Source organism: Stylophora pistillata, chromosome 11 (genome assembly GCF_964205215.1).
Source record: "Stylophora pistillata chromosome 11, jaStyPist1.2, whole genome shotgun sequence".
Lineage (NCBI taxonomy): Eukaryota > Metazoa > Cnidaria > Anthozoa > Scleractinia > Pocilloporidae > Stylophora > Stylophora pistillata.
Window position 1 is genome coordinate 3,074,000 of NC_142529.1, and position 24,544 is coordinate 3,098,543.

The 24,544-nt window shown below is 36.8% G+C and overlaps 4 protein-coding genes across 8 annotated transcripts; 1 reads left to right on the top strand and 3 right to left on the bottom strand.

Moving 5' to 3' along the window:
* Positions 1-240: 240 nt before the first annotated feature.
* Positions 241-10,856, bottom strand: LOC111323050 (serine palmitoyltransferase 1). Its single transcript, XM_022926328.2, has 15 exons — positions 10,720-10,856; positions 10,466-10,576; positions 8,970-9,067; positions 8,608-8,701; positions 8,435-8,507; positions 8,088-8,220; positions 7,773-7,902; positions 7,589-7,678; positions 7,328-7,435; positions 4,908-5,003; positions 4,369-4,465; positions 4,212-4,266; positions 3,362-3,479; positions 3,180-3,253; positions 241-858 (listed from the first exon to the last, which is right to left on the bottom strand). The coding sequence occupies exons 1-15, from the start codon at positions 10,834-10,836 to the stop codon at positions 762-764; spliced, it is 1,491 nt and encodes a 496-aa protein (XP_022782063.1). The 5' UTR covers positions 10,837-10,856; the 3' UTR covers positions 241-761.
* A 42-nt stretch (positions 10,857-10,898) lies between these two features.
* LOC111323055 (zinc finger Ran-binding domain-containing protein 2) lies at positions 10,899-18,081 on the top strand. 5 transcript variants are annotated; one of them, XM_022926335.2, is made up of 11 exons: positions 10,899-11,009; positions 11,080-11,132; positions 11,509-11,614; positions 12,098-12,180; positions 12,827-12,903; positions 13,248-13,301; positions 14,000-14,098; positions 14,410-14,498; positions 15,505-15,714; positions 16,269-16,357; positions 17,910-18,081. In XM_022926335.2, exons 1-10 carry the CDS (start codon positions 10,957-10,959, stop codon positions 16,315-16,317), a joined length of 873 nt encoding a protein of 290 aa, XP_022782070.2. In that variant the 5' UTR covers positions 10,899-10,956; the 3' UTR covers positions 16,318-16,357; positions 17,910-18,081. The 5 variants fall into 5 exon arrangements, 4 of the variants coding, with proteins under 4 accessions (XP_022782070.2, XP_088595756.1, XP_022782069.2 ...); XR_015993501.1 differs by having other exon boundaries at positions 15,505-16,357; XM_088739630.1 differs by having other exon boundaries at positions 16,269-18,081.
* On the bottom strand, positions 17,794-19,073 carry LOC111323060 (histone H4). Its single transcript, XM_022926340.2, has one exon. It carries the CDS (start codon positions 19,004-19,006, stop codon positions 18,695-18,697), a length of 312 nt encoding a protein of 103 aa, XP_022782075.1. The 5' UTR covers positions 19,007-19,073; the 3' UTR covers positions 17,794-18,694.
* Positions 19,074-20,308: 1,235 nt separating this feature from the next.
* LOC111323048 (uncharacterized) lies at positions 20,309-24,541 on the bottom strand. Its single transcript, XM_022926323.2, has 2 exons — positions 22,173-24,541; positions 20,309-21,377 (listed from the first exon to the last, which is right to left on the bottom strand). Exons 1-2 carry the CDS (start codon positions 24,445-24,447, stop codon positions 21,322-21,324), a joined length of 2,331 nt encoding a protein of 776 aa, XP_022782058.2. The 5' UTR covers positions 24,448-24,541; the 3' UTR covers positions 20,309-21,321.
* Between the last annotated feature and the right edge of the window lie 3 nt (positions 24,542-24,544).

A 24,544-nucleotide genomic window follows, 5' to 3' on the forward strand; every position in this document is an offset into this window, starting at 1 on the left:
TTCTCCTTGCCAGCACCTTAGGAAATGTATAGAGACCAGTATGGAGAATATGCATACTGATGTTAGGGTGTGAATGAGGCCTAAGATGACAATATCAGTTGGAGAATGTTATTCTATTTAACACAAAAGTCTCAAGAAATTAATGACAGTAATAATTAAAATCATTGAAAAAAAAGGGTTTAATAGATCCAAAACATTTTAGCAAAGTATAAACTGAAAATTATCAAAAACAAAAACTACTGACCACTAATTATGTTTTAATACAAAGGGAAAGAAAAACACAATGTACAAAACTGCAATTCAATTAATCCAACAGACAAACAATCTTAGTAAAGTTGCTCCACATTTCCAGCAGTCTCCTTCCATATAAGGAAATTCCCCCACATCTTTGTGCATAATTGTAAAAGTAAGCTAATTATTATAAATTCAGTGATATAGGTATATTCCAAATAAAGACAATTTATAACTGTGACATAAACATTATTTAGTGGTTAATTTACATTGATTCAATTAACTAATACCAGTCTGAACTTTTTCGTATATTTCATCACTCCTTTAGATCCAACATTTTCTCTACTTCAAAAAGTCATAACAACTATGACTTCTCCTGGTTGGCAATATTCTATAATTCTTTAACGTGCTTTCATGACTGCCATGAGTCTACATCATGACAAAAATACACATTGATCTACAGATGCAGTAGATATCACTTTGCCATACAGCCTGGCTACAGATGGAACACTTTTTTGGCATGTGTCTGATCACTGGCCAAATACACTCTCTGAAGCTTCCCTTATGACTTTGGCTCCATGTTTGATTTCTTCAGTTGTCAGCTGAATATTCAGTGTCACTCTGATGCTGTGAATGAATTCAGTAATTAATACTTTAATAATGTGAAAGTCAGCAAAATTACTGCACATTCTCCGCCCAGGAGTAACGATAAAGTCTGTTATAACATAACCAAAAGAAAAGCGCGCGCTCTGATTGGTCAATTTAGCGTCCACCATTTGCCCATGGGTGTACGCTGCTGACGTGAGCAAATGCAAAGACTATTTTTCCGCGCGCGCATGTTTTTTCTGGTCACGCAAGATTTGTTAAATAAAAGGGAACTCTTTAGCTACAATGTATCAATGTTATGTTATAAAACAAATGGTAAACACCACAGCGTACACTATTGAGTTATGAATGCACTTGGGAGGTTTGCTAAGCACTCAAGAAGCTAGAGTCGCTCTCGGCTATCGCCTCGAGCGACTCTTACGTTTCTTTCGTGCTTAGCAACCTCCTGCGTGCATCTATAACTCAATAGCGTACGCTGTGGTGTTTACCATTTGTTAATTTATGAGCTAAGTGGCCCATCAGGTCAGCACTTAACTCCATTTTTCATAGCATGAAGTGACTGAGATTTCTACTCCCCCCCTGGATGGGATATATGCGATGCTAGTCCATTAGAGGGTTACCCCCCAGCATTAAATTCCCTACTACCAATTTAATCACCTGCGAGAAGAGAGGCACTGTGATAGTAAAGTGTCTTGCCTAAGAACACATCACAATGTCCCTAGCCAGGGCTCGAACCTGGACCACTCAATTTGGAGTTGAGTGCACCAACCATGAGGCCACCATGTCTCCCATAGGAATATCAATAGGTACCGACAAATTGTCAGAGAAGCCTGATAAAGTTCCAGGGGGGGTAACCTTGCAATGGATTAGCCTCCCATCCAGGGGAGTAGCGTGACTCCTAGTCACTTTGTGCTATGGAAACTGGGAGAAGCTTCAGCTGAGTGGGTCACTTGGCTCAAGTACAGACTTTTATCCTTTAACTCCCATGAGTGACCAAGACAAAATTTCTCCTTACAATATCAATGCAATATCAAGACAATATCAAGCAAACAAGAGACGAGAAAAAAGAGAGATATCAATTAGGGGATTATTAGTTAATCCAGTACCAAATTCTCCAAACGAACACTGTAAGAGTTGAAAAGCAGATGGTAAGAAGAATTACTAACGAGATTTTGGGAGTAAAATGGTTAACTTGCACTATTTGGAATCTTTGGGCAAAAATCATTAACTTCACATCCTCACAGCTGAGGATTTCTTGACAACAAGCTCAAGAATTCTTGGCTAAAGTACAAATCCACTATCATGCAGAGAATTATTTTGAGAGAGGTAAGTCTCATTGATTTGGCACAAATCCACTATTGCTGTTATTAAATCATGATAGAAAAAGGTCATGACACAGCTACTCACCTCACTCACAATCTATTACATATTATAGTTCACCACTAAATTTTCTCCATTTCTTATTGGTTTAAATCGATCACGTGACGCGATAGTGTTCATCCGTGGAGAGACACTATCAGCCCATAGTGCCTGCCCGCAGAAAATACCCGGATGGATAGTGCCCATCCACGGAAAATACCTGGATTGATAGTAGTCACCCGTGAAAAGTTTTGAATAGTTTGACGGCCACAAAGTTAGGCAGATCAGAAAAACAGTGACTTTTCAATTCTGACAGGTATAACGTATTATTTAGCCAATGTACGGTTGGGAATTATTGACATTTGTGACAAGCTGTAGGCGCAGAAGAAAATTTAGTGGTGAACAATAAAAACAATAGAGTGTTTATGTCTCGGAACTATCGGTCTGATAGTTGCCCCTTGGAAATTTGATGTTCTTAAAACTAGAATATTTGCTCGAGAAGCGACCCTTCGAGGGCAAATATTTGTTTTAAGAACATCAAATTTCCGCAGGGCAACTATCAGCTGATAGTTCCGAGACAGAAACACTCTATTGTTTAAATAGTTGCCCCTTAGAAATTTGATGTTCTTAAAACTTGCATATTTGTTTTAAGAACATCAAACTTCTGCGGGGCAACTATCAGCCGATAGTTCCTCAACAGAAACACACTTGTTTAAATAAACAGTGAGCAGTGCAGCCAATCAGATTACTGCATTTAACATGGAATTCTAGTGGATTTTCACTAATTCTTAATATGAGCATTTCTTCAAAAGTTATTGTCAGTACCCAGTACATACTGTTCTCTATACTTTTTTCACGGTACTTAAAGGAGAACTGGCTTAATAATCAAGAGTTTCTTGGCAAGGGCTCTATGCTCTTACGAGAAATTAGATGCTTGTCAATCTTAAGGGCTTAAGGGTGAGCCATATATGGTGGAACCCTACCTTGGAGGTGGCAGAAATTTTTCCTCATTTTTCAGATACCTTGCAACAGTAAGAGCTACTCCATTCTTCAGAGCCTAAAATTCATAAACCAAAAACAAAGAAATAAGAATTTATTACTGAAAGCCAAACAGTTACAACAAAAAGAGCAATACAACAATATAACATATTGAAGACCTACTCACATAATCAACAACTTGTTTCAATTTCTCTTCATCTTCCTCAAATGTTTCAAATGGTTCCAGAAGTCTCAGGTGTAAAATAGGAGATCCCTCGGATCCTTCACGTAGTAGTCCATTGAGTCTGAAATGAAAAATGGTGCTTATAACACTTAATCAAAATTAAGGAGGGTATGTGCTGTCCAGGTGGCACACCTCTGCCAATAATTGGATGGACTGCTCCCCCCCTACAGGGTTCAACACCTGGCTACCTGCATTACTTGCCACCGCACTAGTGATTTCTACAATTTATTAGCCCAAAACACAACTTGGTAGCCCAGATCAATTTCCCTTGAGGTCTACTTCAACCCCAAACACACAAACCTTACTCTAAAGTTATTCGCAAGGTCTTTTAAAATGATAAAGAATAGTACAATTGCTTCAAGTGTGAGGCAATCGTGCAAGGCAATGTGCAAGGCATTGCAACATTGGTAAGCACAGAGTCTTGGATGTAGCGATATTTACGATCGACATGCAAGACAAAAAATGACGCCAGTAGATGAAAGGCTTCTGCCTTCTTTATTGGTATTATCATTAAAAATTTGAACTTTATTGTTTTTTTTTAATCAACTGTGAACTTCAAGTAAACTAGCATATATAATTTCGTTCAATTTTTCTACTAGCCAGCGGGCTATTAAACAAGTTTTTTTTATTAGCCTGACCAAATTTTTACTAGCCTCGGGCTACCAGGCTAGTGGAGATGTTGAACCCTGCCCTATAAATTTTGCTACAAATACAACCATCTTCTTTTACTTCTTAAGTTATGAAACTTGTAAAGCCAAAATAATAACATTACTAATAATTACTGTGTACATACCCTTCAAGTTCTCCATACAATAGTTTTGCCTTCTCTTTGAGTTCCTCAAACATTTCTAAATGACAAATTCAATTAAAAAGTTGATTGAGTGATTTGTGTATGGTTAAACCAACTAAAAATTACACTTTCCAAGACAAATGTTTGCTTTATTATTAACCTGGTTTTTCTTCTATGATGTTTAACCCTTCAATTGCTGCTGAGGCCAACATAGGTGGGAGAGATGCAGAAAAACAGTACCCAGCACCAGATAGTCTCTATGAGAATAAAAAAAAAACAAAAACATAAAATTAAAGTCTAAAAACAACAAAATTAATATTTCTTGACAGGGGCTTCAGTTTGTCATCAAGCCACTTGGCGAGGGCATAGTTGTAAGTGCCGGTGGCAGATAGGATAGGTCTCATCGATAGATTCTCTTTGTGTGTCTTAGGGAGTCCATAAAGATGGGCAAGGCATGAGCCAGCCTGGCAAACACAGTCGGCAATCTGCTTTGGTAAGATCTTCCGTACTACAGATGCAAGGTGCTTTTTCTTCTCCAATAGAGGGAGGTAATGCTTTACTGGGTGGCTATAATGCTATAATGCTAATATTTCACAAGATTATGACAAATAATTCCTTGTGTTTCTGGCTACTACAACTGCCACTATAAAAACTACATGTAATTTGGGTAGGTAAAATATGATAAATCAAACGACAAACCTGATGATCAACTACAAATGATGTCCCACAACAGAACCCACCAATTGTTGCTAACGAGTTCTCCATTGAAACAGAGATCATGTCAACTTCTTCAATCTGAAGAAAGAATATGTACAAAGAGTTTACAGGTTTTATCTTTGTTTCAGGGTTGTCACTAGAAGCTGGTAGGCAGAAATCCACCGGCTGTCAGACCATTTTGCGCCGGCTACTTTGTAATGCAGAATTTTTGTAATATTGAGATCTGTCTTCCCAAGGAATCTTTCTTTTTGTAAATCTGAAGCTTAGTTTAGTGATCACTCTCTTGTATACTTCTGATTTTATGGAAGACAGAAAAACCTAAAAACATGTACAGGAAGTACTGTACAAAAACTATCAGTGGTACAGCTAACTAATGAGTAATATGAAATGCATGACCATCACAAAGCACGAAACCATCGCAATTCACATGTGCATTGATGCTTCGAAAATCGGAAATGGATGGCCAGCGAAGAAAGTGATCTCTTCAAGATTACTTTTCAAGTTATCGAAGACGAAATCTAACGAAAATGAGAGCCACCAAGGCAAGGAGTTTCAATTGCTGTCAAATATCATAATTACGAAGCTCACCGAAGCATTTAATAACACAGATATATCTCATTTAAATACAATGGCAAATTATTGCCAATCCACTACATACTTTCAAAAGAGCTCAAAGGGGGTTGGAAAAGGAAGTTTATTAAGACCTATTTCACCTTGCTGAATCAGTTGTGTCCATTCCACTCTAAAGAATTACAAAGGCAGGAAGATTCGCCTTAATTTGCCGTACACCGAACACATACCGCTATAACGCTAAATAATACAGAAAGATGTTCTCTCGAGTTCGAGACAGCTAGACTTTCATTAATTGCTTCTTTAGACTTGCAGAAAAGAACATGTTTTACGTTATCCGCCAGAGAAATGACAAAAATTTTGAAGGAAGACTTCGTCATTTTGTTTATGATTTCGACAAAGTTCTTTGATCATGGTAAATTTCGTTCCAACCCTACGTTGCCGTCAATGTTGCCGCCAGATTGGTTTTTTTTTAAGATTTCGCAACGTTAGCGATTGTTCACCAAATCAGTTGAATTAAAATACCTGCTATTTAACTTTGTTAAAATTTATGGACCTTTTCGGGTACTTGTCATTAATTAAAAAGGCCAAATGTTTCATGTTATCGTGATTTGCAAAGCTGGTGCATTCTGCAGGTGATTTCCAGATGTTTATCAGTTGTGATGTTTAGAGATAAGAGGAAATACTTTGATAAACAAAACATATGCTTATTTTAAATTCAGACGTGGAGCTTGAATCCAGGGGGTTTTTACAGCGAAAAAGGGGAATTGAATTGTAACACGATAAACCAAATTTATAAACCAAATTCTATGGACAAAAAAAAAAAAAAAAACAGAAACAAAAACAAAACAAGACAAAAATGCAATGAAAGAAAACATTATGAGGATAGAAGGCTCAAGCATTTTCATTCTGGCAGAAGTTCATAAGGAAAACGAATCTTCATTCATTTATTGCTTCGAGAAATTGTGACTGAAAACACCAACGTTTCATCAGAAAGAGAAAGGGGTGGAATTAAGGGAAGAAACTTTCCACGTTTGTACATATTTTTGAACTGATATTAATATCAATGTTTCGCTAAAAAGGCTACTTAAATATGCCCCAGAATGCTGGAAAACACATCACAGAGAGTTTCGCATTGCAAAATTTTTGAGGGGAGCATGCCCCCTGGACCCCCTAGAGAGGCTGTTGCATAGCAACACGCCGTGCTTACTCCGCAAGCACAATATTTACTTCAGCCGCCTACTCAGTTCAGATCAGACACCTATTACATTTTCTAATGACAACCCTGTTGTTTACTTGCTTATTTGCTGTTTTGAAATTTTTGGCTTTAGCACACAATGTTACTTTTCTTTGCTTTTGATCATTTACTTTATTCTAGAAGATAGAGGCTGGTTTTTCAAACTACTGGAGTTTTTTAAAGCTTTTAGTTTGTCTTGCTCTATCTTTATGTACATAAAGACAGTCCAAGGTTTCAATAAAAACTTGCTACATGTGGGTAGTTAAGAATAGCAAACAGGTAGTTACTTTTATGGGTCTGGAGGGCAGCTTCCTCTCCCTTGGGAGGTCTGAGTACCTGGGAAATTTTGAAGGTCCAGACTCTGACTGTTGAATTTTCCTTTACTTTGAACTACTTTCAAATTTATGTTTCTACAGGTCACTCAAGCTATCAAGTACAATGACGTCTGTTTAGAGGGTACAAAGGGGTAGTTACCTCATTACAAGCATTGAGATTTACCTGCTACTCCACTGCTATTGAAATGGATAAAGACACTAACACAAAATATGGATACAAAGATAATTTATAGGACTGGTACAACAGATGAGAAACTTACTGGGACATCAAAGTGCTCTGTCAATCCTCGACCGGTTTGCCCAAGAACCCCAAATGACGCACTCTCATCAATAATGAGACGTACTTTGTACTTGTACTTCAGTTCAATCTTAGCAAGCAAATACAAATTTCTCTTTCACTTAGTAACTTACTGCAAAGAAAAGCTGGTTTAATACTTCTTAGCCAACAAATTAAGCTATAGAACAATTTATATACTTGACAAAATATGGCATTCGTTCACAACCATGTTATGTGTACTTACTATTTTTGGAAGTGGTGCAATGTCACCATAATTGACAGAAATTCCCTCTATTACTAAAAATCTCCTTGTTACACTTGCTTTCTTTGGATTCTGTGAACAAAATGTAGATGGAAAAACAAAGTGGTCATGACATTCCTCTAGTTAAAGAGAATTGGAAAATAATGGAATAAAATACATCACATACTTTGTCATCTTTCTCCTTCTGTTCATGTAAAAGCCTTTCAAGGTCTTCCATGTCATTGTGCTCAAACCACATTATACGACTCCTGGAAGCCACGAGACCTTTTTGAATTGCAAAAGATACTCCCTTGTCACTATGGAAAAAAAAAAAAGATAAATATGAAGAAAGAAATCAAAAGAAATTGAGAAGTATGAACAATATTTGAGGATAATCTTTCATATAGGGTGGAAACACGAGCCTCTGGGAAAACTTGCAGGTAATGAACCAGGAAAAAATCACTTCAAAAGTGTTAGGTGTATAAGTTATTAGTGATCTCACCAGAAAATAACATCCCCTCTCTTGGAGTAAGCAGGTATTACACTTGCTATTGTAGAAAATCCATAAGCATATAGAATAGCCTCCTCAGTTCTCATAAATTTTGCCAGTCTTTCTTCTAACTCCAGATGTACATCTGCAATATATGAAACATAGCTGTTATCCTTTTAACTCTCAGAAGTGATTCACATGTAACTTCTCCCTATAATATCTATACATTGTCCAACAAAGAAGTATTGAGAATACTCAAACTCATCAGGTGGAAGTTGTTTTCTTGATCTAACACCAAATTCTCATACCTAATTTCAGAGGAAATGTGAGGTACTTAGAGGAGAGAATTGACTACTTACCTATTGTCCCATAAAAACCACGGGGACCACAGGAACCAACACCATATTGATGCAAACTTTTGATGGCTGTGTCCTAAAAGTAATTGTAAGTATTCGCTTGGTAATTTGAACATAAGCAAAAGGTGAAAAAATTCTTTTTTAATTCTGAGGAGGCTATCTAGAGTTTAAATTACCTCTATTTTTTCATTTCCTACAAACCCAAGAAAGTTGAATGTTGCAAAGTTTAGACACTCTTTGTCATCTATATTCAAAGTATGACCAGGTTTCCTGATAGAAAAAAAAATTAAAAGAAAAAAAAAGCATGAGAATATTAGCAAAATAATGAGAACTTTTCACCTAAAAAGCAAAAAGGTTTAAATAACATTGTCACAAAAGTGTAACAGCCATAAGTCGCAAAATAAATACTACGTAATTAACATTAATCAATAAAAATAGATATTAAATAGAGAAGTACTAACAATAACATTCATCTAAAAAAAGCTTTGGACAGGTTTCTTTTTACTGTAGACAAAGGAAATAAGTATTTCATACATACCCCTGTACTACTTTTGGAGTGAGTGTATCTAATTCATACGTAGGCGTTGCTGGCACTAATGGTTCTGGCTGCCATTCTTCAATCAGTTCTTCTTCTTCCTGGTAACAGAGAAAACAGATAAGGCTTTGTTTAACATTTCAAAATTTAGAGATTATCCGGTTCTATTACACGAGTTAATAATGAAGTTGTGAATAGTTTTGATATGAAAATCATATTTGTGGACTGCAGATTAAAAAATATTAACATGAGAGCAACCTTCCCAGTTATGAACACTACTTGAGCAATAGTGAAAATAAGTACGTATGATGCATGATCCTCGCAGTAGCGAGCGCTATTTATGCAATAGTGAAAATCAGACCTGAAAACAATCAGGCCAGTACGGGATTCGAACCACTGACCTCTGCGATACTAGTGCAGCACTCTACCAACTGAGCTAACAAGCCAACTGGGAGCAGGCCGTTAAGTTGATTCGTGATAAACCCGTGACAATAAATCAGATACGATGAATATATGAGGTTCATATATTTTGAACTGCGGTTATAGATCCGTACGATGCACGATCCTCGTAGTAGAGAGCGCTATTTATGCAATAGCGAAAATCAGACCTGAAAAAAATCAGGCCTGTACAGGATTCGAACCACTGACCTCTGCGATACTAGTGCAGCACTCTATCAATTGAGCTAACAAGCCAACTGGGAGCAGGCCGTTAAGTTGATTCGTAATAAACCCATGACAATAAATCAGATACGATGAATATATGAAGTTCATATATTTTGAACTGCGGTTATAGATACGTATGACGCACGATCCTCGCAGTAGAGAGTGCTATTTATGCAATAGCAAAAATCAGACCTGAAAAAATCAGGCCTGTACGGGATTTGAACCACTGAAAATGAGGCCTAAAAAAAAAAATCAGGTTCGGATGGGATTTGAACCCATGATCTCATTTCAAAAAAATATTATTTGATGTCACACAAAGTGTGGTAACAATACTTGTTTCGGACTTCACACAATGTCAGAAAAGGTTTTACCTTGGAAGTTTTCCAAATATATATATTTTTTGTTTTTCTGTTTTAGGAAAAAGAACACATAAAATTCAAATTTCTCTAACCAGTGGAATATATTTTTTCTCTATTTTCATGTCTGGTGCAACATTTATAATTCAAATAAACAGTTTGCTGTATCCAGGGAACAGAAAGTTAATTCATGAACGCTAATTCGTAAAACCTTTACACCCCTAAAATTTACATTCATATTCTCCACACTGTAATCTTTACATTTCCCATGGTACTGAAAAGGAGAATTTGTTTGACAATCACAACCTCCTTTAATTTGAGATCATTTTCCTCATTCTCATGACCTCAAAGCCTGGATCAGCAGTGATGCTGTGAGGATAAATTATATCGCAGTCACTATTAGGAGAGAAAGGGTTAAAAGGCGCATTATTCTTGATTTTTACCAAAATCGTCAATAACATTCATTTATACAGCTCTTACCTTCTCCGTGAGTTCAATCTTCTGTTCCCTGAATCTAAAGGTCTTGCTGGTTATCAGTCTAATGATCCAAATCACCAAGACAGCTTCAAAGAGAACATGATAGAAGGGCACCTATCGAAGTTGATTTTAAAAATGTTTTTGCTTCCAACCGCATATGTTGACATATGTTTACGTACGTGTCAAGCTTTGGAAAACAATAGTTTTAAAATGTACGATTTCCAACGTCTATGCATGGTTGGCAAATAGCAACTGACCTTTGTGTAATATTCTAAGATCTCTATTCCTTGTGTGAGATAGATCGTAAAATAAGAAAGCTGCAAATAGGTAGTACTTGTCGCACTCTCCGTTGCACATTGTTCCACACGCGCCATTTTGTATTTTACTTTGGATACGCCCAGACTTGAAGGGATCTGGAAATGACACGTACCCAGTCTCACTCGTAAAAATCTGCAAGACTTCACGCGAACTTCGAAGCGTGTACAAACAACATCATGTCTTCCAAACTTAGAATGAGTAACGGCGACTGGGTCTGCACTGATAAGCGGTAATTTCTACATGAGGTGGTTGAAATGTCTCCATTATTTCTTAATATTTCTTTTCTTATACCTTTTCAGATGCGGTAATGTAAATTTTGCCCGACGTACTTCCTGCAACCGTTGTGGAAAAGGTAAGCCTCGGAGGCATGCCCTTGCCACGTCTCTTCACTTTCGTGAACAACATTATGTCGATAACAGATTTTGTAGCCATTTAATTAATTCAGAAGTGATTTTTACTTTTTAAGAAATGGTTTATGATTCTGTATTTCCTCGAATTAATGGTAGAAAACGTCAGCTGTTTGTGAATTAACTTCATCGTTTTAGCATGCAACTTATAAGCTTGATCATAATTGTAAAATTGTAAGATGAAACTTTGTAAGATTAAACTTTGTCAGATTTGAAGGACTGGGAAAATATCATCCTTCGGTCGTTTGTTCGTATTTTGACCTCGATCGATATTTTGAATCTGTTACCATTTTCAAGTGCATTTTCTTTTCACTTCCTAAGAAAAAGGGAACATTGACAAAGTGAAGCTCACTGGGGCAGAAATTGGGAAACAAGCTGCAGCAAAAAGTAGAGGACTGTTTAGTGCTGATGACTGGATGTGCTCCAAGTATGTCTTCACTGCAATTTGAAATGTTACAATTGTGATGTTTTGTCTACAGGAGGTACATGCCTACTCCCCCACCCCTACCTCCTCCATCCAAGACTAGAGTTGGAAATGTTAAAAAAATATATCCTGCAGAGCATTTAGAATGGAAAAAAATATCCTGCCCAGCAGATTGCTAGAAAAAAATTTCTTGATGACCAGAAATCACCCAACCCTACCCCTCAAAAGTTAAATGGTCGGCCCCTTAGCAAGCTCAACTCTGAACCAAAAGCTCCAGGCTCCAGGCCTGATTAGAGTTATGGCTTTTATTCTTTGCTGGACATTTAACCTTTGCACCTTTACAGCCAGGGCCCAGTTGTATAATGGGAAGACAACCAGGAACAGGAAATTGCCAAGATGTTTTTTTGTGAATTTCTTATGGATGGAAGGGTTTCTAGCTTTACATGAATTAAATTATCATGAAATAACTTTTTCTTTTGCCTTTAGATGTGGTAATGTAAACTGGGCTCGAAGAAATGATTGTAACATGTGTGGACATCCTAAATTTTCTAAAGCTGAAGTTAGGACAGGTGATTTAAATTTTTTTCCTTTTTTTTTTGTCTAGGTTTTTCCAAAATCATGAATTATTTTTACTACAACAAAGCATCCTTCTACGTTTGATTTAGTCTAACAGGGGTTTCACTAAAAGCCGGTTACCAGACCTCTCACTACTGTATGTTCAGCTATTGAGCAAGCTTTCATGTTTGGGTTCCAGCTCCCTATGGAACAAGTTATTGAAATCCCTGGTCTAGCCTTGTGGCTCTTTCACTCCCATGAGTGACCAAGACAGAATTTCTCCTTACAACTTCAATACAAAATCAAGCAGACAAGTAATGAGAATAAGGAAAAATATGAACAAGGGAGTCATCATTTGATCCAATACCAAATTCTCCAAATTAAGATCATAAGAATTGTATGGCAGACAGTAAAGTGAATTACCTGCGAGATCTTGGGAATGTTATACATACTTAGATGTATTTGTATATACATGGATATCTTTTATTTAATAGAATAGTTTTTGATTTTGAATAACAAGATATTATATAAGCAAGGCATCCCTCGATAACAGTTGTGTCATATGATTGAAGGATTTACCCTGCTTTCTAATAAATAAAGGTTTACTTACATGCTTTCATTTAATAAATACAAGCTCTAATCCTTTGCTTGGGTTTGTAGGATATGGTGGTGGTTTTAATGAACGTGAAGGAGTAGAGTATATCCAAAGAGAAGATTCTGATGATGAATTTGATGAGGTATTTAAAAATCAAAGATAAAATAACATAGATACAACATGGTTAGATATTTTACATTAATTTATTTAGTTATAGTTTTATTACATAAATTAATTATATTTGCTGTTACTTGGTTACCTATTGCTTCCTGTAATCTCATCATTGTTACTTCTTTTTGTTATTCAAATTAATGGGATTAGCAATTGAAAACTAAACTTAGATGATCAATTTTACATCTTAATTATTTTGTCATTTAGACTGGAACTATGTCAAGACTTTCTGGCCATGATCAGTTACTTTGTTCAGACCAATTTTTCTCACCAAGTAACATTTTCTCATTTGAAATCTTTATTTTTGTATGGCAGTTTGGCAGAAGAAAGAAAGGAAAGCAGGGTGCTTCTCAAGCAGTTCTTCAACAGGTATATTCTGTATGGTCAATCTAGTTTGAAGATAAAAGAATTAGGAGTTTAACAAATCAAAGAGCTTTACAGTATACATCATCTTGAATATAAACCCTGTACAGCCTAAAATCAATAATATAAATCCTCTAATAAGCTCTGGGGGGGGGGGGAGGGGCTTATTAGAGGATTTACCTGAAATAAATAGGATTGACCTGAAATAAATAGACCCCCCTGGGCGCTTATTTATTTCAGGTCTTTTAGGGGTGGCTTATTAGAGGTGAGCTTAATAGAGGGGGGGCTTAATAAATTTCTTCCTCTAAAGGGGGCTGCCTATAAGAGGGGGGTGGCATATTAGAGGGAGGGCTTAATAGAGGATGGGTATTTATACTTTCTTAATTGTTCTTTAACATTTCCTAAGGTGCTGACAAGGAAAATTTGTTTAACAATCAAGAGCTTCCCTAGTTGGTTACCATTTAATTTATTCTTGTGATGCTAATGATAAGGGGTCAGATTTTTAAAGAAATTAGTCGCTTATCAACCCTAGGGGTCAAAGGGTTGAGTCAAAGAAATTGGGATTGTGAAGGACATCGAACAAGTATACCGAGGCATTGATGTCTGTAATAACAGGATTAAACATTGATAAAAAACTTAGTTATAGGTGTTTTCTCTCATGAGCTTAGTCATGCCATATAATAAATTGAATGTTTTCCAATCAGAAACCACCAACAGAAGAACTTAACAACAAAGAGGAGGTGGAGGATGATGATGATGATGATGAAGGAGGCGATCTGTCAAAATACAATTTGGATGATGAGGTAGCACAAATTGTAACTAGCAAAGAGGGATTATTCATGACTAGAAAGTAAAGTTTACCTGGTACTTACTGTAAGTTGTAACCTTTAAAATTCTATTCATTATAATCACTCTGTACACGTAATAACAGTTATCCTTCACATTTTATGTGCAGAATTAAAATTGAAAATTAGTAAATATTTTTGCAATCATATGTTTTACTCACAAAAGATTATATAGATGAAAGCAAACAAAAAAGCATGATAGTATTTCTAAAAACTTTTTGTAGGTGAATTTTCAGTTTTTGATCCAAATTTTCTCTTTTCGTAATCAGGATGATGATGATGATGATGATGAAGATGGTGACTTGTCCAAGTACCAACTTGATGATGATTCAGATAATGAAAACAAGGATAAGGGCCGGTAAACTCCTCCCCCCTGTCTACCCCACCAATTCCTGTTCATTCAGGTGGGGTCGGGCACTCTGCCAATTCTGTGGTTTATTTAAAAAAATATATTCTATTTTAGTTGCCATTATAGGTGATCATATTATATATTAAGGATTTTTCAAGGATTGAATCTTGCTGTGCATGTAAAATAAACTAAAGATGATCTATGAATGGATTCATTTTTCCCCCCATCTGAAAGTCTTACTCTAATGCTAGTGGAAAGGAAGTTCTTTACCCTATTTCTATAGTTTTGCTATTTCAATAAATCCATCCAGTTAATGTTTCTAAATTTTTTTTCAAAGATTACAAAATCATCATAAACCAATACACTATAGGAGTACAAATAAATATAACTAATTATTAAATAATTCTCAGGATGAGGTAGATAGCATTTTAAGTTGTTACCATATTTTCCCCTCTCAAGTATTGGATAAAAAGCTTAACAAAACATGCCAACAACTGTATGATTTGGCTCTGATTTTTTTTTTTCCTATTTGCCTCATTCCTCCTGTAAGAGTGACTGCTTTGATTTTATCATTTTTGATTGTTTGTTTTTAATATTACTCCTCATTTACTGGAGATCATTAGTTTGTAATAGTTCACACATAATAATTTAATAATAATAATTAATTGGTACAGCTGTGTCGCTAACTTTCTAACATGATTTAACCATTTACACCCTAACTTCAGTATGGATAATCTCTGCATATATTTCCTAAGGTGCTGACAAGGAAAATGTCTTTAACAATCCAGAGCTTCATAAGTTGGTGATCATGTCCTTTATTCTTGTGATTTTAATGTGTGACACCAACTTATTGCTATCCCTAACTGTTTAATGTGCTCCACAAGAATAACAGCTGAAATGAATGGAATTTGCTAAAAAAAAAAAAATTAATTCCTCATGAGACTTAATAAGCTTTAGGGTGTTGCAAATGATGTTTAATCTAATTTCATCTTTTTTGAAACTGCCTTATCTCCAGGCGTTCTAGATCCAAGTCGGGTTCTCCTCCCACTAAGAGAAAGCGACACAGTGGAAGTAGTGGTTCGTCTTCCTCCTCATCAAGGTCTAGGTCGAGAAGCAACTCTTCGCGGTCTCGTAGTCGCTCAAGGTCGCGTTCTAAGAGCTCCAGTTCAAGATCAAGGTCTCGTTCGGTCTCAGGATCTCCCAAACAAAGTCCAAGGGAGAGGAGGTTTGGTACTTGTGTTACAATCGGGATTGAATGTCTTGCATTTTCTCAGTCAAATTTCCACACAACTACCCAGTTTGATCAATGAACATGACATAGTTAGAGAGATGGGTTGCAGACATCTTTTTCCTCATGGATATGCAAAGGATAGGAATGAGTGATATTGGAATGTGATATGCAAATTTTGTGAGAAGGGGATGGGTTGTAATAAAGATGGCAGGCAGACTGACTGACTGTTAAATATGGTGGATCAATTTTTAAATTCCATCATTCAGAATTCTAACCCATTGGCCAACCAAATGATGAAATTTCTTCCTGCCCTCCCTTTTTTTAGTATAACAATTTTTGTTTTCAGTCTTCCTATAAACTTTGAGTGAAAAAGTGGATGGCCTTTATGGTTATAGCTGCTGATGGTGGACATAAACTTCTGTTTGACCCTAATCTAAATTTCACTTTCATTTCTCTTATCTCATCCAGATCTGACACTTGCCTCTAAGGTTTTTTCATTCTTTTAGCCTTTCCCTTCATTTTGCATTCAACATTTTTTTCCTCTGCAGAAAGTCCCATTCCCGATCCAGATCAAGATCTAGGTCCAAATCTCATTGAGATGTGACCAGGAAAGATAGAAACTGCTGTTGTAGGTCAAGTAAGTGAAAGGCCACAGAGATAATTCATGCTAACTGTGGAGGTCTCAACTTAGATGGTTCATTTCACTAAATGGATTAGTATGTGATTAGTACACAAGCATGGAGTCTTGTTTGTGGCATCAAAGGCAATAGTATTTTTCTTACATGAGGAAGTGCTCTTAAGCAGAGATATTTTTAGACATGGATGGCAACTGAACAAAGACTACAACTGCCTGTAATGCATTTTGAAATCAGTCATTAAACTGCAATGTCTTACCAAAAATATTTTGGTTTTATCAACTAAGTTGAAATTGTAAATTAGCCACTGTAAAGAATTAAAAAGCTGACATTTCAAGTGTTAGCCCTTCGTCATTTGCTCTGATTGAAGGGCCCAACGCTCAAAACGTCAGCTTTCTAACTCTTTACGGTGGCCAATTTACAATTTCAACTCAGTTGATAAAACCAAATTACCTTGTCACCCCCACCAATGCAGCACCACAGTTTCTTTAGAAACTAACCCTCTTGAATACTGAAAATAAATCTATAGTTAAAAGTCCATAGGAAAGGAACCTTTGACTCCCTCTTGCCATCTACATCTCAAAAATAATTAGTTAATCAGTTATTGCTTTCCTAGTATTATTGAGTTTGTTTATTATAGGTTCACATTACTAAATACATGTACAGTTCTCTGCTGAATTTGTTTAGACCCACAGTTAATGTACACGATAACTCACCCCTTACTTAAATCCCTGCCAAAAGGTCTTGTCAATTAAGACCTTATTTTCTCATTAAAATAATGGTAACTGTCCATCTTATCCAATTTTCATGTGGTATCTACTTGTGGGAATTTATCAATGCATGTTGTAGGGGTGATTTATATCACCTGTATGCTACGATGTTATTTTATAGTGCAAAAAATAGAGCAAATTTCGATTGAGTGTGGTAAGGCATAAACCAAAGTAATCACAACAGCCAATCAGAGTCAAGGGGCTGTGAGAACTCAAAGGGAAATCAAGCAGCCAGAGGTGCAAGAAGAATGTCATCAATCAAGGTTTAGTTTTGATTCTGGTTGGTTGATAAAGTGGCGCAAGTTTTCTAGACCAATCAGAGTGAAGAAAAGCAAAACCTGATTAGTTTCTACACTCGGTTGAAAATTGTTCCATTTTTAAAACTTTTATAGGCAATTTGTTTTTACTGTTGTTGTTAAAAATAATTTATAGTGTAGTTATATTGAAGGTTTATACTTTCCCTCTAATAATTCTCTCGTATTATTTCTTCTGCTCTATGGAGTGAGTTTTGAGGGTGTTCTAAAGCAAGCCATTAACTTAAGTGGTGAAAATTTTGGGGTTTGCAGATCTTTCGTAGAACCTTACAACCCAAAACTCTCAGACCACTTTCAGTGAGTTCAAATGTATAAGGTTCTCTTTGAAGGAGAAGTGTCAATAGCAATCAGAAGTTAATTGGCATAATTTTGTTTAATAAGGGATAAAATCTCTGTTTTGTTTACTTTCGACACTTTACCTTTGGATCAAAATAAATGGAATCAAATCTAACAAATTTGCACTTCACAAGTTTGTTTTCAGGAATGTGAACCACTGAACCTAAAGAATTTACATGCAAGCAAGTACCCTGGAATTTGATTTGAGATCTTTATCACAAAACGAAGCTAGTGTCTCAACTTTTCCAAATAAAAGATGCACCTTACTCCCAGTGATATAGAAATAAACATCACAATCAACATTAATCCAGTGTGAATGTTCTTACTTTTTTTTCTTGTTGTACTATTTTCCCTTTGAAATATGTCCTCAAACTTAATTTACCCTTTGCACCCTCTTATCATGATCATAATGCATACTCCCTATAGTCATTGTCTTCCATAGTACTGATAAGGAGAATATGTTTTAACAGTCCAGCTTCTTTAATAGATAGTGATTTCCTTTGAACTTGGTGTTTGATTCAGTTGAGATACTCTGAGGAAAATTGACTGCTTGTCACTTAACAAGTGCTTCAGGATATTTAGGGAAAACTTACAACAGTACAAAAAGTTTTCAAAAGAAGTTAATGGATCGGTTTCATTGTATACAAGTCAAGATAACTCCAAATTAGAAAACTAATCATTTCGTCGAGAAGTTTCGTGCTCACAAATACTTGGGCCGATAAAAGGTGACGAAAATCCAGGTTCACAGCGCTTTTGACTTTATTGAAAATTTGGAGGTGAGGGCAAATTAAGTGTTTTCTTTGTTGACTACTTTAATAGAGGAGAAAGGTAGCTGAGTTAGTCGCTCACAAGTCGGCTATTCACTTTAACAATCTGGTGGCTCCTAAAGGAGCCGTTTTCTGTGTTCGTAGACTTCAGTCTAACCGCCAAATCCGTACAGAGTGCGGCCTTGTCTCTTCAGAGCGTAAACCACATCCATGGCTGTCACAGTCTTCCTCTTAGCGTGTTCGGTGTATGTAACCGCATCGCGGATAACGTTTTCAAGGAAAACTTTGAGAACACCACGAGTCTCCTCGTAGATCAGACCAGAGATTCGCTTGACACCGCCACGGCGAGCAAGACGACGGATGGCCGGCTTGGTAATACCTTGAATGTTGTCACGAAGGATCTTTCGGTGACGCTTTGCACCCCCTTTTCCGAGACCTTTTCCTCCTTTACCACGACCAGACATATTATTCTTTAGCTTTGAATACTACTTCTAGAAATACGTCCTGTAGCGAGTTGAAATGCATGTAGAGTAATAGGTTTCTGTTACTTATACAAAATGTGCGGACGTTGAAGTAAACGGTAGGCGAAGGAAGTTCGTGATTGGATCATAACGTATTAAAATGCCGACCAATCATAGTCTTACCTTAGAATATTCGATCCAAAAAGGTTTCTAGCTCGGGTATGTCTTGAAACTCACTTCCCCTCAGATTAATAATTGTTCCGCATTTATAGTTACATCTGTGAGGTTTCACATGATGTGGCAACTCCGTGGCAACTAAGTTTATTCATTCCTGCTATTCCCACATTGAAAGAAAAAAATACACAAGAACAGCCAAAGCCGGAGGCTTAAATGGCCTAAGGTCAGCAAAAGACGTGAAGAATTTCCAAGAGTAGAAGAGAGCTTTAACTAAAATAATTACAATACAATTAAACCAAGAAAGAAAAGGTCAGTCAGAAAAAAAAAAGAAAAAAAAAAAAAAACTTTCAATTGAGATACAATATTTGGCAACTAGTTTAAATACTTAAACGACTAAATAAATAAAACACCAACAAATACAAACAAATACACCTAATATAGGCCTCTGGTGACAGTGTCAATGGTTCAATAAGCAAATCCTAGAAAAATGAGTGTATTACTCTCTCTATTTGTCACAGTTTCACTGCTTCTAACAATTCCTTCATTTGTAAGGGTAGGGAGAAGTACAAATTTGTCCCCATCCAATTTTGGCAATGTTGCCTCCTGTCTGTAGATTGTCTGGCCAAACACTAATCCTAATGACTTCATCACATTATATTTCAGCTTTTATTCCACAAGTTAATTATGGTAGAAATGACAAGTGACCATATCATAGTCCCCAATGGTGAAAAGAAGGGAGAGGTATTGAATTTTAATTTTCATCCTACTCAAGTGAATGAAAAAGAAAGAACAAAGTGAACTTTCAAGCAAAAAATAATAACTTTTCCCTCTCCACCCCTGCCCCCCTTACACCAGCAAGCATATTCTCCTTACTCTTCTCTATAGATTCCTTATGAAACTTACAAGAAGAGTTTGTTTAAAAATCAAGAGCTTGGTTAAAGAGCAATCATTAACTGATTTTCAAGACTCTGGTGTTTGATTTACGAGTGATATCATGAGGAGAAAATGGATGCTTGTAACCCTTAGGGATGAAAGGGATGAAAAATGTAATTTAAAAACAGGTGTTCCCTTCAAATTATTGCCACAAACCTTAACCCAAAGATAAATAAAAACGAGGCACAAAGGTACCTCAGCAAGTCTAGTTTATTATGATGACTTTTTACAAAAATAATGTGCTCATAAAATTACTGTTTTCTTTACCCCTTTCAAATTCAAACTTGAAGCAATTACAAGTTCTAAACTTATGTCTTCCCAGAGGTAGGAGAAAACATTTAATCTCAACCCTTTCACTACGAAGATTGCATATTAAGTAATTCTCCTTACTGTCTGCCATATGATTCTTGTAATGTTAGTTTGGAGAATTTGGTGTTGGATCAACTAATCCACTGTTTATATTTGTCTTTGTGAGCTATGCTCATTACTTGTCTGCTTGACATCATATTGGCACTGTACAGAGAAATTCTGCCTTGGTCACTTATGGGAGCCAAAGGGTTATAACCTATACTAGGTGTCATGGGGGTGTAAATATGGCTTTTATTTATTAACACAGGCAATTATTTATACAGTTCTGATTTAAATGAAACCTCTTAGTGAGGCCAGAAACTTTTGATCAGCTAATCTACCTAACTTGTCATGCATTGGACAGATATCAATTTATAAATACTAGAAATTTAAATAGGAAAATATAATCTGATGTGATGAAAAACAATTTAAAAAAATAAATATTTACACAGCAACTTCTGGTACAAAATTACCAGTAGCAATAAAGATGATGATCAATACTCATGACGATGATGATGATTGTGATTGGGTTTAAAAATAGAAATGAGCCTTCTCAACTAAGGTGAATGGAAAGTACACTCTTGCTACTGAATGCTGGCCATAGTTCAGGTGATGCTTTTTACAACTGGTGTCAGTCAATGCCTGAATGTATCCTAGTATGTTGAAATATTCATTTGTAAAAAACAGTTTCAATACTACAATAATGGAATGCGATCACCACTTCTTAATGATGACTGTGATTGAGAGCTACTAGGCTGTTCTGCAGCAGAACTGTCTCCAATTAATGCTGTTGATATAGTTGAACCATCTATCATTCTTTGGCTCTGCAATGAGGAGCGTCCAGCACTTCTGAGTCATGGTCAATCATTAGCAAAGTTAACTTGACCAGGTAGAGAAGATGATGAGCCTGTGGAGCCTAGAAACCCAAGAAAAAAAAAACAAGCTTATTTTTCACCACCAAAGTGTTTAGTTAAAAATGCAACACCACATTAGAATTCCAAAAATGTGGTCATTATAATAAGTGGCTGCAAGCCATAAAAACAAAACATGACAAGGGAGAATACAATGCATGCAGGTAATGGTGAGCTGCAGAATACAAAAACAAAATATGGCATATTAGGATTATAAATTATGCGTAGATGTAAGAGAATACCTAGAAACAGGAATCTGTCTGTGAAACTGTCATGTATGTGTGTACAATAAGTTTGCAAAAAAAAGAAAAAAAAAATTCAACCAAGCAGCCTTGAGTATGGTTGCTTGTAAGTGGCAGTGTTCATTAACCTTTAAACTATCCAGATCTAGCATGTAAATTCTCCCTTCTTATTGCTGTATATTTCCTAACAAATTGGTCAAGAGAAATTGGTCTTATGTCAAGATTACACTCTTAACTCTCATCAGGGGAAGTTAACCCTTTCTCTCCGACTGGCCAGGAGAAACCAACAACTGAAGGCATGTCTCCTTACAATATCCACACATCTTCACGATGAAAGGTAATGAAACAAAGAAAATGTCAAGAGGGGGATATGGGGATATTGCTTGATTTGACATCAAATTCTCTGAGCTAGAAACATAAGCAAATTATGGGGGACAATACAGAGCATTGACATTTAGATACTGGGAGTGAAAGGGTAATTATTTCAAAATCACCTTTGGGAGTGCAAGTGCTAAGGGAATTCTGACAATCTATACTGTAAATATAGAACTAGCTTACCGGAAGGAGAAGAAGGATGTTCTTCAATCAATGGCATTGATCCTACTGATATTTTCTTTCTTCTTTTGGCCATCTCTTGTCCTTCCTCCCAATCTTCAACTTCATCCAACAGCTTATCTACACTATCTGCTTTAGAAGCCACTGAGAATGAGGTGCCAGGTCGACTACCTGTGCTGGAAACAGTTCTCATTGCATCAAAAGTTGAATAAGGACCAGCTAAGTCAATCATACTGTCCCAGTCAAATGCTGTGGAGCTACCATACAGACTTGATGGAGTTTTGGTCTTCTCTGCCTCTTTAAGTGCCATGTAAACTTTCTGTTCAACATCATGTTTGACTTTATCCATACGTCCATTCACAAATGTACCAAGCACATACATTTTCAAAAGCATGCGTTTCTTCATAGGATCCATTAGGATGAAATCATATTCACGCTGATCGAGCCTTTTTCTCATCTGCGGCATCAAGACCATGAATTCCTTTGCTGTCTCACGGATAGTCTTCTTCACTGACAGAGCAAACAGCGACTGAGGTGACAAGTTTCTATGAGCTTCAATCAATTCATCAAGAAGATCCCAGAGGGAATCAAAGGTTGGATCATCCAAGAATTCTGCTTCTCGGCAGTATGCATTGATGATGTGAATCTGCCTCTCCAGCTCATGAACAGGTGCAAACATGGGTGGGCTTGAAAGTGCTTTCTCCAATGTATGACGGCCTCTCAGAACAGCGCGCATGTACCTCTTTGTTTCTTCACTGATGTTGCTTTTTCCATCTGTACTTAGCATTGGCCAGAGAGGTTGCTTTGGAAGTACAATGTGCAAGTACCGGAGCAAGAGATACACAAGCCACAGAACTGCAACACACAGCCAAGCTATGTTCACCCAAGTCAATATCAATTCTGGAATGGGAGGCACAAAGAAGGCATTCACAAGTTCACCATTGTTGTACATCTCCACCATGACACCGATATATGCATTACCCACATTGATAAGTAAGGAGAACAGAATCATGAAGTTGAATGCTGAAACACGGAAAGGAAGACTTCGGACCATTATCAGACTTAGCATAGAAAGTAATGCTCCTATTCCACCACCTAACCGATCAATGGTGAACAAACCACCTGCCAATAGAACCAGAAAGAGCTTCGCAACCACCCAAGTTGGAGTGATATTGAAAAGAACATGTAACAGTCGTGAAATACCTTTCCAGCAACACCAGCCCGTGAAAGCCCTGAAAGCTTTTATAGGAGGGCGGGCCAGGCCAGAAGAAAACAACCCAAAAAGAATAAGGAAAAAGAACACAAAAATAGGAAGGTTGGTGAGAAGACGTTGACCCAAAGTAAATCTGTTGCTCTCGGTAAAAAACAGGAACATTGCATAAAAACACACAAGGCAAAATTTTAAAATGAACATGATGGGTCTGTAAAAAATCCAAAGCCGGCGGAATGATGAGAAGAGATGGAACTGTCCGACTCCCCATAAAATGTCAAGTCCTTGATTGTATTCGGCTTCTTTAAGTTGCAAGTAACCCTCATGTTTTTCTTCACTGTAACAGACGACTTGACCACGAATTTTCCTGATCATGTTTATTGGGTAGGCCAGGAACACAAGAATTGCAACCAGACCTGCGATAGCAACAAACACCAAATGCTCGACGCTGTCCGAACTGTAGCACTTTACACTGTTTTCAACATTCCACACTCCATCGCTTCGACAATGGAAAACACGGGCATATGCAGTACCCACAGGTAGGCAGACAAGCTGGATAAAAACGCTGAAAACACGCTTCATCCTCGCAACATGAAGCAGCAGATACAGTGGTTTTCGATGAAGGAACACTGCATAAGTTATCAAAAATGCACATCCAATCACAGCGACTCCAATGGTCCATCCTAACAAATAATAACCATAGTTTATGCCGATACTTTCCGAAGGCAAGAACGAGTTTAGGTTTTGAGGACCAGTATATGCTCCGGAAGAGACTTTAAGAAATTCCCAAATGTCTAAATTAAAGATAAACACGTATGAGGCATATTGCACAAACGTTTTAGGATAGCCCCAGCGTTCTCCCATGGCTAATATCAACGCAAAAATCTGTATATGCTGTACTATCATGATGAGAGCATCGGAAACCCATAGCGTGATTCCATGATGTACAAAAGCATCTTCGCCACTTTCGTCGTCCTCATCGAGATCGACTACAACTTTCTCAGACTTCTCCATCAAAGGGAGCTTGTCTGCATCCTTTTCTTTCAGTTTTCGATTCAAAAGAGCCATATTAAAAAACTAAAAGGGCCTCTCTCGAAATTTTCCGAGAGAAATTACTTCTAAACAACGTTAGAATGCATGACCTTCGTCATTGTAGAAGCGTTAC